This window comes from Nicotiana tabacum, chromosome 18 (genome assembly GCF_000715075.1).
Source record: "Nicotiana tabacum cultivar K326 chromosome 18, ASM71507v2, whole genome shotgun sequence".
Taxonomy (NCBI): Eukaryota; Viridiplantae; Streptophyta; class Magnoliopsida; order Solanales; family Solanaceae; genus Nicotiana; species Nicotiana tabacum.
The window spans coordinates 158,129,495-158,146,060 of record NC_134097.1 but is presented as its reverse complement, the minus strand read 5'-3'; the positions used below and the strand labels follow the sequence as shown (position 1 = coordinate 158,146,060).

At 33.8% G+C, this 16,566-nt stretch overlaps 2 protein-coding genes and 1 long non-coding RNA gene across 3 annotated transcripts; 1 reads left to right on the top strand and 2 right to left on the bottom strand.

Moving 5' to 3' along the window:
* LOC107807479 (uncharacterized) lies at positions 1-2,666 on the bottom strand. The gene is made up of 2 exons (XR_001652906.2): positions 2,529-2,666; positions 1-270 (listed from the first exon to the last, which is right to left on the bottom strand). It is a non-coding gene; the product is annotated as an uncharacterized LOC107807479 (long non-coding RNA).
* Positions 2,667-8,408: 5,742 nt separating this feature from the next.
* Positions 8,409-15,598, top strand: LOC107807478 (cytokinin riboside 5'-monophosphate phosphoribohydrolase LOG8-like). Its single transcript, XM_016631887.2, has 7 exons — positions 8,409-8,597; positions 8,735-8,832; positions 9,472-9,502; positions 9,663-9,762; positions 9,870-9,940; positions 11,758-11,901; positions 12,608-15,598. The coding sequence occupies exons 1-7, from the start codon at positions 8,502-8,504 to the stop codon at positions 12,686-12,688; spliced, it is 621 nt and encodes a 206-aa protein (XP_016487373.1). The 5' UTR covers positions 8,409-8,501; the 3' UTR covers positions 12,689-15,598.
* LOC107807476 (uncharacterized) lies at positions 13,180-15,058 on the bottom strand. The gene has a single exon (XM_016631886.2). It carries the CDS (start codon positions 15,056-15,058, stop codon positions 13,391-13,393), a length of 1,668 nt encoding a protein of 555 aa, XP_016487372.1. The 3' UTR covers positions 13,180-13,390.
* Positions 15,599-16,566: the final 968 nt, after the last annotated feature.

Sequence of the window (16,566 nt, the reverse complement as noted above, 5' to 3'; positions counted from 1 at the left end):
TAAAAAATAAAATCTTTTTGGATTTTTCATTTAATTTTTTTTTCGGTTTTCAAATACAAAACAGGAAGTACGATAATTAGAGACTCGACAAACTAAATTATACTACGACAACTCTGGCACCAACTAAATGACTTAATACTACTGTACATGACTAGGAAATAAAACATGAACAATAGACTCAAAAACATAAAAAAGGCTCATCAAGAAGCTCCTGAATGCAGTGATCCTAGGGTATCTCTCATGCTCGAGCTGTAGTAAATGAATCCATACCTGAATGATAAAAATAATACCAAATAGATTAGTGACTCGAGACACTAAGTGAGACAACAACACCTCCTATTGGACACATGCAAGACATGATTGGGCTATTTTTTGAAAATTAACCTACATGGTCAAGAGTGGCTATAAGTGCAAAATCAACAAGGGTGACTACTCAGATATGAAAATACCTTAATAATGCTTATATAGATTCAACTCCCTATAATCATGGCCCAAAAATTAATTTACAGATTTGACCCATTTCGCAAAAACGACCGATAAGGCCAGAAGTGGCTAAAGATGCAAACTCAAAAAGGATGGACCTTAAAGTAATATGACACCTAGTTGTGGACTCAGGATTCTAAGACATGGGTAATTGGGCAACTTTTGCGAAAATGACCTCATTTGCAAGAATGGCCGATGTGGCCAAAAGTGGCTAAACATGCAAGATTTGGCTAAGACCCCGTAAATCCAAGAACCTAAGACTTACTAGGAAGACTGGACCCTATGTGGGTTGCCTAGGTATCCCGCCCCGAAAGACGAGAATAAGGTCCGCGTAGTTCAGGAAGATTAGATATAGGATAGAATTTTAAAAAATGCATCTAATTTGAAAAAAAAAACTACATATTTTTTTGTCTTTTTGAAAAAAATGATGAAAAATGTAAAATCTTTTTGGATTTTCATTTTCATTCTTTTTCTTGCAAAAGTTATGAAAGAAAAATATAATTGGGCCCTACTTGCTTCATTTTTCACCCTTCTTTCCTAAACATCGGTCCGTCAAATGACCTTTTTACCCTCAAATAGGGATGATTGAATGTCCTTGTTGGGTCATGGGCCCGTTTTGACATAATTGGGATAGGCCTCCTATAAAGGGACACGGTGCCTGGGACCGAGCCCTACTAGGTGTAAATGACATGATGCAAATAAAAATGACCTAAAGGATGACCTAAGTTTGGGGTTCACTAGACAAGACAATTCGGGGCGGCACGTGGTCGATGGCAGCTGCTATAGCTGTCCGCCCACTCCACGCTCCCACGCCACCCCTAAAGACACGGGTGACTCACAAAAAGACCGTGTATGCTCAAACATACTCCGCAAGACTTGTTGCAGAAAGAAGACTCATGGTTATGCAAATGATGACAAGTTATAAAGCAGTAACACCTAAAGAAAAAATTGTAAACAAATAAGCAACTAGCAAATAATAAAACGACATAAACAAAATAAAAATCAAATAAAGCAAACAAAACACATAAAAACCTCAACCGAATATCCTAAAAAGCCAACAAGATCAAGTACTAGCTCGAACCTGCAACTCCCTAGCAGAGTCGCCAGAGCTGTCACACCCTTTTTTTAACCAACCTCACTTAACCCTCTTAAAATTAATAAAAGAATTTGTAAAGCTTGAAAAGGGTTTTCTAATTAGAACGTGACAAAAATTGTGTTCAAAAGGAAATAACTCAGATTCGCCACCTGACATTGGTTTTGGTGTGCCAGGTCACCGTTCAAAAGCAATTTCTCCTTTCAAAACACATGGACTTCAAAACTAAGTCTGCACCAGAGATTCAGGTAAGGGGGTTCATTTGACTCGGGGAGAAGGTGTTAGGCACTCCCCAAGTTCCGTAATTAGTACGGTTGCGTACTTGATCTAGTCGGCTTTTATAATATTCGAATTGAGGTAATAACACACAAAAAGAAAAAAAATAATCAAAAGAGGCTCGAGGTCGTCCCCAGCTAAATGAAAGAAAATTAAAAGAAAAAATTAAAGTTCTAAATTATCCTACGCTACTTCTTCTATGATGCTCGCCACGGCCTCCAATTACATTCACTTCGGGGCATACCCTTGAAATAAAATATATACAAATCCCTCGGGGCATTCCCCAGATAAATTTAACTAAGGGAACGAACTCTCGCCTCGAAAATAACAAAATCCTAAGGCTTGCCTACCCGAGTGTTACCGGCCTAAGCATGCTCCTAGTGACTTTAAAATAAATAAAGTTAAAACAAAAACTATTTTAAGGCCAGAACACTTTTAATTTTGTTTGCCCCAAATCCCACGACACATTCATCTTGTTTTGCACCCTCTCTATTTTTTAATAGATTTTATCAACAATAATAGATAACCGAGAGAATTAATCCAAACTACTAAATTTCAGATTCATGGCACCAAAGTACTTTAAACAATCAACAACAAATAACACATTCAATGTCAAGTTATAAGATCAGATAGCAAGCCAATTTTTTTTTTTAGAGAAAACAGAGCAAGAGACAACCTCGAACTTGAACCGGGATTTTGGCGGACGGCGACGACCTCAACTTTACTCCACTGTAGCCAAACTTCATAAATTCCCATTGAAATCAGAAATAAAGTAAAAGAGATTTGAAATATTTTGTTAATTCTCTTATTTTTTTTTTGGAAGTTGACGTCGAACGCAGTAAATGATGAACCCCTCAAATTCTCCAAACTCTCGATCTACTTCTCCGATTTACGTCCAAAAACCTCTTCAAAATTTATATCTTCCTCACCTCTATCCATGTGTGTGTGTGTTTGGGATTGGGAGGTGAGACGGTTGCAGGTCGTTTGGAGTGAGTTAGGAAGCAACATCGGCTGCTCGTTTGGTGGATGTTTGCCGCTTAAGGGCTGGTGGAGTTGGTGGTCGGCGGCTTTGTGCAGTGAGGGTGAAGGGCGGCGGCGCTGGTTTTAGGAACGACGGCGGCTACTGGGTTCCGCTGCTGGGGTCTATTTGATACTGGAGATGGAGAAAGGATGGGGGTGGCAGGTAGTTGGTTGTTGTGTGTTAGGTTATTTGGGCGGCGGGCGGCGGTTGGACATTTTTCCGGCGCATTTTTAGGGCGTTAGGGCTGCTTCTTTGTGTGTTGGAGAAGAAGGGTTGTTGGTTTGGTTATGGGCAACAGAGGGTTCGGTGGTTGGAGTGTTCAGGAGTCTTCTCTAGGGTTTTAGTAGTGTGTAGGGTTAGGAAGAAAAGGTTAGGGTGTAAGGGTTAAAGAAGAAGGGGTAATGGGTTAGGTCTTGTTGGGCTTCCAAATTGAGCTCAAAGACTAAAATTAAATAGCAAAATACTACTAAAATACTAGTAATTGACTTTAACTAACATAAAATTTATATTGATATGAAACCATCATTTTTCAAAGATTATATATTAAAGTGAAAGTAGAGAGTTAATTAGAATGATAGCAAACTTAGATTAATATTACCACAAAAGACTAATGGCCTCAACTTAAATAGAAAGATAAAAGATAAAATTGAAAATATTTTTGTATTTTCGAATTTTATGTTCTACTATTAGACTAAAAGTGAAAAATAGGCTAAATCCTATTAAAATAAAAATAAGTAAATATTTTTAAAAATACTACTTTTAAAAGTCACTACTAGAAATCTGGAAAAGAACGACCAAAGTTGGTCGCTTACAGGTCAAAAGCGACCAAAAAGCGTCCAAACAGGCCTGATTGCTATTTTGCTGGTCCCTTTACCTTAGGGACCAAAGTTGGTCGCTAACTTTGGTCTCTAAGGTAAAAGGACCAAATATTCCGGGTAAACAATATACCGACCAACTTTGGTCGTTTTAATATTTTAATAATATAAATTTAGCGACCAATGTTGGTCTCTATATTTAAAATAGGTTTATATTTATTTATTATTAATCAAAATATAGCGACCAACTTTGGTTTGTAAACCAAATATTATATTTTAAAATCTGAAAAATAGCGACCAAAGTTGGTCGCTTTTTTATTTATTTATTTATTTATTTTAAACATAAGCGACCAAAATTGGTCACTAATTTCAAGAATTTAATTATTTTTTAAACATAAACGACCAAAATTGGTCGCTATTTTCCAGAAATTATTTTTTTAATATAATGGCGACCAAAGTTGGTCACTTTTTAAGAAATCTGGGTTAATTAACGACCAACCTTGGTCGCTATTTCCCAGAAATAAATTTTTTAATTAGAAAAGTGACCAACAAGCGACCAAAGTTGGTCGCTTTTCTGGGTACAATTTTGGTAGAAACTGCCTGTTTTGGCAGCTACACCACCTGTCAGCATACCAAATCCCTATTACAAGCAGCAGCAGCAACAACAACAACAACAACAACAACAACAACACCAACAACAACACAACAACAACAACAACAACACAACAACAACATTAACAACATTAAAACCAACAAGTATAAAGTTCAATAGAACTAACACATTAAGCTAACCAAATTAAGTTAACTCTTATTACAAGTCCATTCGAAAATCGATTCTATTTGTCTAATTCAAAGTGTATAAAACTCAATGAGTGTTTTGTACATCATTATCATCACCGTCTGATGAACTTTCATCACCAAGACGGTATCCAGAAGGGTCTACTTGTCGAGGATGAGAAGAATGATCACGGGGAGGACGGGAGGGATGAACACTTGGAGGATGGGAGGAACGAGCACGGGGAAGGCGAGCCTCTGGTGATGACTCATGAGACCGGGGAATCGGAAAACCTCCAGAATCTATGAGAGATTTGAGCTGCTCTTGCATGCCCTGGCACTGAGCTTGCATGCCAATGTACTGAGCATCTCTAAGCTTTTCTCTTTCCTTGGCCGTTTTTAGCTCGGATGTGAGCTTTGTCAGTCTCCCGCATAGCGAAGAGGCTCTCCCCATCAAGTTGCTCGACTTGCGAGGAAGTCCCTATTCCTTGCATTCCACACTTATAGCGATAGAATTTCTTAGTAGGAAACCCGTATACCTTCCCCCATTTTGGACCGCCTGCAGCCTCCGTCCATATAAAATTATATAGCAAAAATTAAAAATTAAAAAGCTAATAAGGTAGATTACTAACCTTTGTAGATTAAAAGGAGGATTGAAAAGCAATGGTGGTGCTACAGCGGCTCCGGCGGACAGTGATAGCGGCTCTGGCGGTGGTGGCGCGCAGTCACAGGGCGGTGCGGGATGGGGGGATTGATTTGTGTGAAATAAATAGAGAAGGGGAGGGGAATGTGTTGAGAGAGAGTTTGGGGAAATTTGGGGAAGAAAATAAGAGAATGGGAGGGGGGAAACCCGTTTTTGACTCTGGATTTACAAAAAGCGACCAACATTAGTCGCTATTTTGGTAGCTAATTAAGTTTTGACTGTTTAACCAAAATAGCGACCAAAGTTGGTCGCTATTTTTTGACCGTTTGACCAAAATAGCGACCAAAGTTGGTCGCTATTTCTAAAAAAAAATTAAATAACTTTTTTTTTTCTATTTAGTTTTTAAAATATATATATATATATATATATATATATATATATATATATATATAAGCTATATTCGATATAATATTAGCTAATGCACTAATACTTAGTGTAATGTCAATCTATAAGTTAATTACAACTAATACACTTACTAATTACTATAAGTGACAAAAAAAATCTGTCGGTACATATATATATATATATGTGTGTGTGTATGTATGTGTATATATATATATATATATATATATATATACTAAGTGCATAGTATATATATATATATAGAGTGAGAGATTATTGATTAAAAACAAAACGTCTCGACTTATATCAATTAATATGTTATAATTGATTCATCGACTTATAACCTAGTGATGAATGAATGTAATTCATTAACTCTGTTACAATACAAATAATGAATACAGTATCATGTACTATAACATGCTATATATGTAGTTAAAGTAGCACGAAGTGTGTGTGTTATATATATACACACACTAACATATATTATAACAAGTTATATATATATATATACTAACACTTGTTATAGTATATGTTTGTTTGTGTGTGTGTGTATATATATATACACACACACACATACACATACACACACACACAGACACTTCACTGTAATACTATAACGTTTATATAACTTGTTATAGTATATGTTAGTGTGTGTATATATATAACACACACACTTCGTGTTGCTTTAACTACATATATAACATGTTATAGTACATGATATTGTATTCATTATTTGTATTGTAACAGAGTTAATGAATTACATTCATTCATCACTGGGTTATAAGTCGATGAATCAATTATAACATATTAATTGATATAAGTCGAGACGTTTTGTTTTTAATATATATACATGCATCTGAGTAGGTTATAAGTTGGTGAATCAATTTACAAGTGTATATATATATATATATATATATATATATATATAACACGCTTCGTTGTACTACTTTAACTACATATATAGCATGTTAGAGTATATCTTAGTGTATTCATCCCTTGTATTACAAAAGTGTTAACGGATTACATTTATATTATTTAGATAGTAAATACAAAAGTGATTTTTAATTTTGACCAATGTTGACCTGAAAAGAGACCAACTTTGGTCGCTAATTATCCAGAAATTCAAATTAGCGACCAAAGTTGGTCGCTAAATATCTAGAAAATTAAAATTAGCGACCAAAGTTGGTCGCTAAATTTAAATCAAATTTATTTATATTTTATATAATATTTAAAATAATAATATAATTGTTAAACGTTAGAACTCGGTCCCAGATTAGCGACCAAAGTTGGTCTCTATCTGCTTCCCCTTTCGTAAGCGACCAACTTTGGTCGCTAATTTTGAATTATATTTATTTATATTTTATAATTTTTTTAAAATAATAATATAATTATTAAAATTTTATAACTGGGTCCCAGATTAGCGACCAAAGTTGGTCTCTATCTGCTTCCCCTTTCGTGAGCGATCAACTTTGGTCGCTAATTTTAAATTATATTTATTTATATTTTATAATTTTTTAAATAATAATATAATTATTAAAATTTTATAAGTGGGTCCCACTTTAGCGACCAAGTTGGTCGCCAATTTCAGTATTTCTTTGACCAAGCAAGTCTGACCACTCCGGTCAACATTTTGACCAAATTATCGACCAAAAAGCGACCAACCTTGGTCGCTAATGTATTTAGAATAATGATTTAATTATTTTCTCCAATTTAGCGACCAATGTTGGTCGCTTTTCTTGACAGACCAATTTTGGTCGCCAAATTTTGGTCGCTTTTTTCTGAATTTCTAATAGTGAGTTGCGCAGGTCAAAAATTTCGTGCTTACAAAAGGTCCAAGTCGTAAACCCCCAAAAAACATGATTTGTTGTACCTCTAATAATTCTACGCAAAAGAACAAAGAAATTGCATTATTTGTCATTGATGATGTAATTCCTTTTTAATGACTTTTACTAATAAATTCAATAGTTGTTACTTGTTAGCACTTGGTATCATTTGGATATTCTCAATCCTCTACGATTCTGCTGGTGATATCGTTGAAGACTTATATCTCAATGAATATTCAGTAGTCCTCTATTAGTTTATATTTTCAGAAAAAAGTAAGTATAGTAAGTATTCTTAAACTGATAAAAATTATATAGTAGCAATTCTACAAAATAATTAATAATGTCTGAAAACAATGTTGTCTGTGCTACTTGTGGAAGTAAATTAAATAACTATAATTATGAAGTTTTTAATTCATCAAGGGACATACTCAGGATTTAATATGTTTGAATAAAATTTTACAAAATTGCCTTTAAATAAAGTAGATTGACTTTCTTAGAAGTTAATGACAAACGAAATTCCAACTTGGATTTATTAAAATGGGACGAAAAAAACTAGAAAGCAAAATGGTATCAGTATATCCACCTTAGTAGAGTTCTAAAGGACAATAAGACTAATTTCAAAAGATATTTTAAAATAGGGATCTTTATGTACGTAGTCGTCCGGTTTTGCTGTTTACTTTTCTTTGCCGGTTATGTATATATTATACATTAATTATAGATAATTATACATATATTATACTCATATCATACATAAATTACACGTATGATTGTTTTTACGTTAATTTTTTTGAAAATATCGAGGAAATTAATTTGATCCTATAAGGTGAAAAGGGCTATTTTTGGTGCACCCACCGCAATAAAAGAAAGAAAATGTGATAATTTTCTTTGACTTTAGAAAAAAAAACTTAAAAAGAATTTTTATTACAATATAATAAAAAAAGTTGAATAATTAGTATTCCTATTACAACGGGCCATGAACTTTGCCTTACCTACATGTCATGCAAGCCTATCATAATGGTACTAACTTTTAACATTTATTCAATTTAATATTGCTTATTTATATATATCAAATCATTTGGCTGACTACTTAAAGTGAAACTCTTTCAAAGTACACAAATAAATCTCTAGCTATTTGTTTTGAAGTTGAAGGAAAATTAAACATCAAATTCATATGGACAAATTCAAGAAAATTTGTGTCTTTTGTGGAAGTAATTCAGGCAATAGGAAAATTTTCAGTGATGCTGCTCTTGATCTTGGAAGAGAACTGGTCTTTTTCTTTTTTTCTTCTCTCTTTCTCTTTATATGTGTATTTATAATTGTTTAAAAAATCTCTTCTTTATTTGTTTTGATAAAAAATATTATTGGATTTTAGAGGTTGTTATTATTAATAAAGAGAAGTTTTAGGTGGAGAGGAAGATGGATCTAGTTTATGGAGGAGGAAGTATTGGACTTATGGGGTTGGTTTCTCAAGCTGTTTATGATGGTGGATGCAATGTTCTTGGGTAAGTGAGAATCCTTCAACCCCCCCCCCCCACACACCCCACCCTCGTCCACAATCAAAACCTCGGTAAAAATTTGTCTGCATAATTAAGTGTTTACGCCAGACCAATTGATGCATAAGTATTTGCGCATACTTCTTTCACTAAATTATGATTACTTATTGTATATTTTCACTTTATGTTAATTCATGTTATCAAAGCAAGTTAATATGATTTGGTGTAAACATCCAGTCAATTAAGTTTTACCGTCCAACCCCATTAATTTTTTTTCTGTTTTTTCTTGTATGATTAAATTTTGGAAGGATGGAAGGGAGAAAAGAAGAGGAAAAATTTATTGAAACATATTGTTTATACCAAAATACGGTAACTTTTGTGTTTAAGTCATAAAACTAATTAAGATGAGAATGTGTGTTAATTTTTCACAATTAAGTAGTAACCGTACCTGAAGGACACATGTTATGTATTTATTGAGTTAGTGTAAACCCGAGGTATAAGTAATTTTTTTTCTAAGAAGGGATTTTATTGTGGTTCAACAAGTGAAACATAGTAAATTTTGAATGGGTAGGGGTTTTGTTTTGTATAATATGTTGATTTTCTAAAAATATTAACTTTTTTTTTTGTTTCTTCTTTTCAATTGAATAGAATTATTCCAAGAGCTCTTGTTCCAGTAGAGGTACGAAATAAAATCTCAAACACCCTCTTTCCATTCTTTTCCCTTTTAATTCTTTTCATTTCACTTCCGCTTTAAATACAGTAAAAGATATGTATGTATATAGAAAAACGGATTCAGGATTTTAACTCGATGAATTCAATCTTTAATTAAACATAAACAGATATCGGGCCATGCAGTGGGAGAAGTATTAGTAGTATCTGATATGCATGAAAGGAAAGCTGAGATGGCTCGTAGAGCAGATGCTTTTGTTGCACTTCCTGGTAATTAAAACCCTAATTATATACTATAGTTTTTAATATACTTTGATTCATATATATTTGAAATTTGAATTCATAATATATATTATTATTTGACTTTGATACTGAAGGAGGGTATGGAACAATGGAAGAATTACTTGAGGTGATAACATGGTCACAGCTTGGAATTCATGAAAAACCAGTAAGAATATTAATTACTTTTCTTCTCTTACTTTAGATTAATGTTCTACATTTTAATCATACTATCATATGTGTGTGTTCAAATAAATTTTTTTGAGATAATCTTATTGAATAAAAAATTGATTACTGATAATATAGCTATCTTCGATTGTTAGCTATCTTTTTGTTGGCGTAATATTCTAGGGAATACGGTGAAAATTTTCTGAAATTGAATGCTTGGATTTGTTTTTTACTAATTAATTAGTAAACTTTATAGGTGAAGAAAATAGCAGGTTACCCTATTTAAAAAGTATAAGATACTCTTGTTTTAGTTTGATACGGGTTCGAAAAGTCTAGTTTTGACTATACATAATAGAATAATTAAAAAATTAGTATAGTGTAAATTTTATAAAAGAATCGACCGAACCGAACCATTCACATCCAACCAAATTGAGCTTGCCCTCAACCCCGATAGGGTTATATAAATAGTCAACTTCTGATACTTTAATTTATTACAGACCAATGGGATTGCTGATTGATATTTAACTGTTTGATATTTGATTTCCAATTAATATCTTTATTTTTGGCGAGAAAGTAAGCATCAACTACGCTTACTATTTAAGAATATACCTTTCTTTTGAATATTCTCTTCTTCTTTTTTATAAGAAGAGAATCTCAATCAATGCATGTGTCATACTTCACATAATAAACTCAACCAAAAGAAAATTAGTTAATCCAAATCATATGTGAAATGAAGATTTGAGATCTCCTTCTGGATTATTTTTATTTTAATAATTTCATGATGGGATGTAGACATACCAAGTCTGTCTTATTGTATCATGTTTCACAAAAATAAACTCAACCGATACAATAATAATTAATCCTAACCAAATGTGAATCCAAGATTTTGAGGACTCTTTTCTATTATTTTATTTTATATGGCTATAAATAAATGCTCTTTAAATTAATAAACAAAAAAGGACAAAAAAGATGAACAAATAAGCTAGCTAGTCACCATAAAATCTTTAGTAATAAGAGGCATTTAATTTATATTTGTTAATTAAACATTCATGCATGAAACCACAAGTTAGATACTTCAATCAAATCAATATAGTTAGGTAGCAATGATAATTGTATCGACATTCAACTCGACACCCTTCCTACCTTGAAAAGGATAGATAGACATTTCTAGAATATCACAAGCCTCTACATTTTTGCTTTATTAAATTTTTTTATTATCACGATGTCTGAATCAATTTCTGCGTATCTCGACTAATTTTACAATGTGCCTACTCCCCCCCCCCCCCCCCCCCCCCGCCCACTAGCACAGGTCATGTGTAACTCTATCGACCAAAACTGGGACAGAATTATTTTATGCAATGTTTTGGTGATTATCAAGAGTCATTTTAATATATATGATTAGAGATTTATATGTCATATAGTTTTATTCCGTTTGAAATTGAGACATAGTTGATTGATTAATACTCCCTCCGACCTACAATAAGTGATTTTTTGGCCTTTTTTTGTGGTCCAAAAAATCTGATTTTTCCAGATTTCAAGAATGAATTAATTATGTTTTTCTTACATTGCCCATGGAGTAAATAGTGTTGGAGTATGTGTTAGGAGTATTTATGTAAAGAGATAGTAAAGGTTAATATGGCCAACTTCATTACTAATTAATGTTAAAAAGTAAATTTCTTTATCTGTATGAAAACAGTCAAATAATCACTTATTGTGGACCGGAGGGAGTACTTCCTTTTCAGCATTGCATTTTGAGCATATATACTGTTTCCAACAATAGACATAATCCTAGTAAAAGATTGCAATATATTGAAACAGGTTGGATTATTGAACATAGATGGATATTATGATTGCTTGCTTGGATTATTTGACAAAGGTGTAGAAGAAGGATTTATTAAACCTTCAGCCAGAAATATTGTCATTTCAGCTTCAACAGCCAAAGAGCTTTTAGAAAAGATGGAGGTACTTTCTTTAACAATGCTCCCAAAATCTTATATCATATAACTATATTTCAACAAGAAGATAATAATAAAGTAGGTGAAACTATGAGAGACCAGGGCTCAAATTTCATCTGCCTAAGTTTTGGTGGGCAGAGTTACTTGGTTATGTTGCTCGAACTCTTTAAAATTATTGCGGGGTGCATGTCGGATCCTCCAAAAGTAAGTCCATTTTGGAGGATCTGACATAAGTATGGCTGCATTTTTGGAGAGCCCGAGCAACATAATTACGTGATACTTATATTGATGGGAGTGGAACAGCTGAGGTGTGTGCAAGCTGGTCCCAACACCAGCCTTATAAATAAAATACATAGTCAGTACTTAGATAGAGGTCTCACAAAGAAAAAGAGAACAGAAAAAGGATATTGGTCAGTTGAGAAACACCAGAGAAGTTTTAGGAAGAGAAACAAAACCAACAAAGTTGAACTATCACAAGGGTTATGACCTATAATAGCAAGATTGGCTACAAAGTAACAAGTTTATTACAGCAACAGCCCAGTGAAATCCCACACGTGGAGTTTGAGACGGTAGTGTGTACGCAGATCTTACCCCTACTCCGGAGGAGTAGAAAGGCTGTTTCTGATAGACCCTCGGCACAATAAGATGAAAACAAAGTAACAAGGTTATTAATTCAGTAAAAAGTTTATTAATGTTGCTGTTCCCTTTTGCAGGATTATGCACCAATACACAATCAAGTAGCACCAAGCAGGTGTTGGAACACTAGTGGTGGATCAGTGACAAGAAGTTCATAATTTCTGGCTGGAGTTTGTCATATTACCCAAGTGTGAAGATTGTATTTTCCATTGTTTGACAGACACTTTGTAATTTACCACTCACATGAAAATTCCAAGTGAAAAGGAACACACAAAAGAAAGAATACTTTGGTTTTGAATAGCAAAAAATGTTGTAAATTTGGTAAAAGAACATTGATTTGTTTTGTATGGGATGAGATTCAACAAAGCTGGAACTGGATTGCATTTTGAAACAAACCTATGATCTAGATCTCATTTAACAAGAGTCAACACCCTCATTCAAATAGGCAAATGAATTACTTTTCCTATAAACCAATACATGCACATGAATATACAAGAAATAACTTGAAGTTTAAACTGGTACTTCAGCTAATTTTCAGTATTTCAGTTCTTGAACATTATGCTAAAGAAGTCGAGCTTCAATATCCGTCCTTGGGAAAAGGAGAGAATAAAACTAAGTAAAGATGAATGATAAGTTTCTGGAGACAATATAGAGGCAACAACTCTCAATCTAGTGAAGATTATAGTGCTGAATATTGTACAAATATGTGACGAGACAAGCGTTTAACCAATACATTAACGAACAACTATTATCACATCTTGAAAGAACTCAAAACCTCCAATACAGAACTAAGCAAATTTTGAAACAGGGGAAAAAGTGTAATGATGTTTACGTAGCACTACAAGATATCTCCTACCTGTCTAACACGTATTAATTCCATCCTTGCAATCTTTTGTCAAGTTGTAAAATGTCTCAACCCGTGATTTTGCTCGAACAAGGACCTCTGTGTCAACTTCAACTCTCATATACCCGTCAAATTCAACTGGGCGACCATTGTTTAGTTGCGTTGTTTCATTATACCACTCACTTGTATTACTCCACAAGTAGTTATAATCATCAAGCAAGTGCACCTTGTAGTGAGATCTAAGCTTATCAAAATAATTATAGAAAGGCTCGTTTGTGGCAACATACAGATTCCTCCAAGGTGTAATAATACCTTGAAGCTTTGCCACAAGGGCATCGGGGGATGTATCAGCATCCAGGTGGGGCCATAACTTCTTATTCTGTGCTTTCTCCCCACGAATAACATGAACAGCATCAAAATCCCAGTCCATGCTTCCACTAATCTCAGTTACTATATTCATCAATCTCTTTGATTTCCACAACGCCTGCCACGGTCTCTGGATGTATTTTGCAGACGGCCCTTCACAGACCCGATACCAATAATTCTCTGGTTCAGGGGCGTCAAATTGCCTCCATATAATTGTGCTCATATCCTTCGTTAGTTCCAAGGGGGACACTTTGTAGTCCTTAACCTTTCGTACGGAGATTTTCTTCTTATGCGTCTTATCCCATTTCTTCCAATCTTTAAGGAAGTCTCCTTCCTCGACGATGGATGCAGTCTCTTTCAAATGTTCAAAATCAAAATAGAACCTAAAGTCTTTTCCCTCCTCATCTTTATGACTACGAGTATGAGAAGCTGCCAAGCAGATACTCAAATCCATAACGAACGTACGATTCAAGTACTGAGCCTCGCCCAAAGCACATAGAAAACTCCATAAGTACTGGTTCATTCCTTTACAGTAATCACCACCCCGTGAATAGTACAAGTATCTCCCGTTCTTGAAAGCTGAATCTGGTCCCAAGATCGGAATTGTATCATTGATCTCCTCATCCAGAACAGGTGGAGCAATTTTAGCCTTCGGGCTAGTTCTAGTGGAATTAACACGGAGTCTTGGGCGACGGGCATTTACTCCTGAATGCCAGCGACCTGCGTGAACCACTTTGTAACTACAATCATCAGTAAACCCAATCCTAAACCTCCGGAAATCCCTGTACTTTCTCCAAGATCTCTCTTTCTTGTTTCTGAACCTCCACGCCACATCACACTCAGTCGGCTTCGATCCATTAACAGGAGCTCGATAGTCCAAAAACGCAATGGACTTAAAGGTCTTTAAGTTAAACCTCTGAATCGTGATCAAGATCCGAGGATCGGAACAATTCACTACAGTCACATCCTCACATCCTGATTTCAAAGTCACATTGGGCAGTTTCTCTTCAGATTTCTCAATAGTAGCTTCGGTAATCGGCACTAAAGGAAAAGCTCCAGCAGGAGCTGACATGGGAGTAGTGGCAACATCTTCACCAGTTTTTAGGACAGAATTATCAATTTTGAATGTCGCATTTTCGACTTGGGTGAAAACTCTAGTTAAAGCTCTAGAAGATTCCCATGGATCAGGTGGTTGGTATGTAATAGCAACTACAGTAAATATAAGCACAGAGAATACAAAAACTGAGAAACACACATTGCTTATAACTTTTATCAAGTTTTGCCCAATTGGGTCAGATGTTGAATTCAATTCCTTCATTTCTACAAAACTCTTAAGTCTCCAAATCAAATGCAAATCATCTAAACAAAGTATCAAGAGTAAGCTAAAAAAGAGATTTTTAGGACAAAATCAAGATAATGGCTTACTCACCTCTAATCTGAAAAACTGACCCTTTATGCAAAATTACAAAATCAACAATAAAAATTGAATCTTGGGGTTGATAAGCACTGAAAACCTCAAATTTCAGATGCAGAAAAGATTGGATCTTGGAAAAAATTTAATCTTTTTTGACGATAAATTGGGTACGAGAGGGTTAAAATCTTAGTTTTTACAACTGGGGTTTGAGTGAAAAATTGGATCTTGAATTGGGTTTGTATAGAAAGAGAGGTTTTTGAGAAATTGGAAAAGGATTTTAATTGATCTGAGCTTAATAATGGGGATTAAACAAGCAGAAAATTTGAAACAGATCTGAGAAGGATTTGATATGATAAATCCTGTGTCTTTACTCTGAAGGCTTTAGGACTTTAGCTATAGAAAATTGAGATTTTCTTCTTCTTTCCCTTTTTAATTACTCCCTCCGTTCATACTTGTGGTCTTAAAATTTTAAATATAAAAAGTTTACAAGATCATGACGCTATAAAATTTTTTTATTAAAGATAAATGAATAAAATAAAAAAATTTAAAATTAAATTATTTTTAAATTTTAAAATATGTCATTTATTTTGAAACAAATTAAAAAAGAAATCATTTCATTTTACATGAGAGAAGGAGGGAGTAGCTTTTTTCTTTTTCTTTTTTAAGTTAGATTAATTACTACTGCTAGTTTGTCGTATTGCTGTATGAACAACAGTTAAGTGAGCTGTCACTTTGGACTCTGGTTGTTTGAGTGCTATGTCAGCAAGAAATGGGACCCACGTAGGAGAACTGTCTGAAAGTTATTTTTAGCACAAACAAAAGAGAAAAAAGAAAAAGAAAAAGAAAAAAAGAATATTGGAATTCAATTTCCATCAATTTTTTTATCTTCTTTTATTGTTATTAGCTAATATTAGTCAATTAGCTATTTGTAGCAAAAAAAATATGTCAAATTTTTATTTTCTTTTGAGTTGGTATTATTAGAATACATTGGGTACATCTTAAAGAGCTTGAATCTCAGTTTTGGGATGATTTGGTGGAGGTTTGAGGTGGTTTGAATTAAAAATTTGAAGTAGAAGATGAACATAAAAAATGATGTATATCACACTGTGTATCACATATGTGTCATATTTATATCAAATGTGTATCACATGTATATCCATGCACCGGTGTGTCAGATAGATGTTTGATACATATGTCGCAGAAGAATTTTTTGAACTCGATTTTAATTATGAATTTTGGTACCAAAGCAGTCCAAATCACCTCCAATCTTCCTCAAATTTTGTATATTGACCCGTCTACATGTTTTCAATGAATTTCAATGATTCACATTGAAAAATATTCTTTTTTGCTTAGGTTTTTGGAATGTTGTATATATATATTTTTGTATTTCATCATCTTATTTTCTATCTCAT

Coding starts and splice junctions, on each gene's coding strand:
- LOC107807478 (XM_016631887.2), top strand. CDS start 8,502: ATGGACAAATTCAAGAAAATTTGTGTCTTTTGTGGAAGTAATTCAGGC. Junction 8,598..8,734: donor TTGATCTTGGAAGAGAACTG/GTCTTTTTCTTT, acceptor GAGAAGTTTTAG/GTGGAGAGGAAGATGGATCT. Junction 9,763..9,869: donor TGCTTTTGTTGCACTTCCTG/GTAATTAAAACC, acceptor TTGATACTGAAG/GAGGGTATGGAACAATGGAA.
- LOC107807476 (XM_016631886.2), bottom strand. CDS start 15,058: ATGAAGGAATTGAATTCAACATCTGACCCAATTGGGCAAAACTTGATA.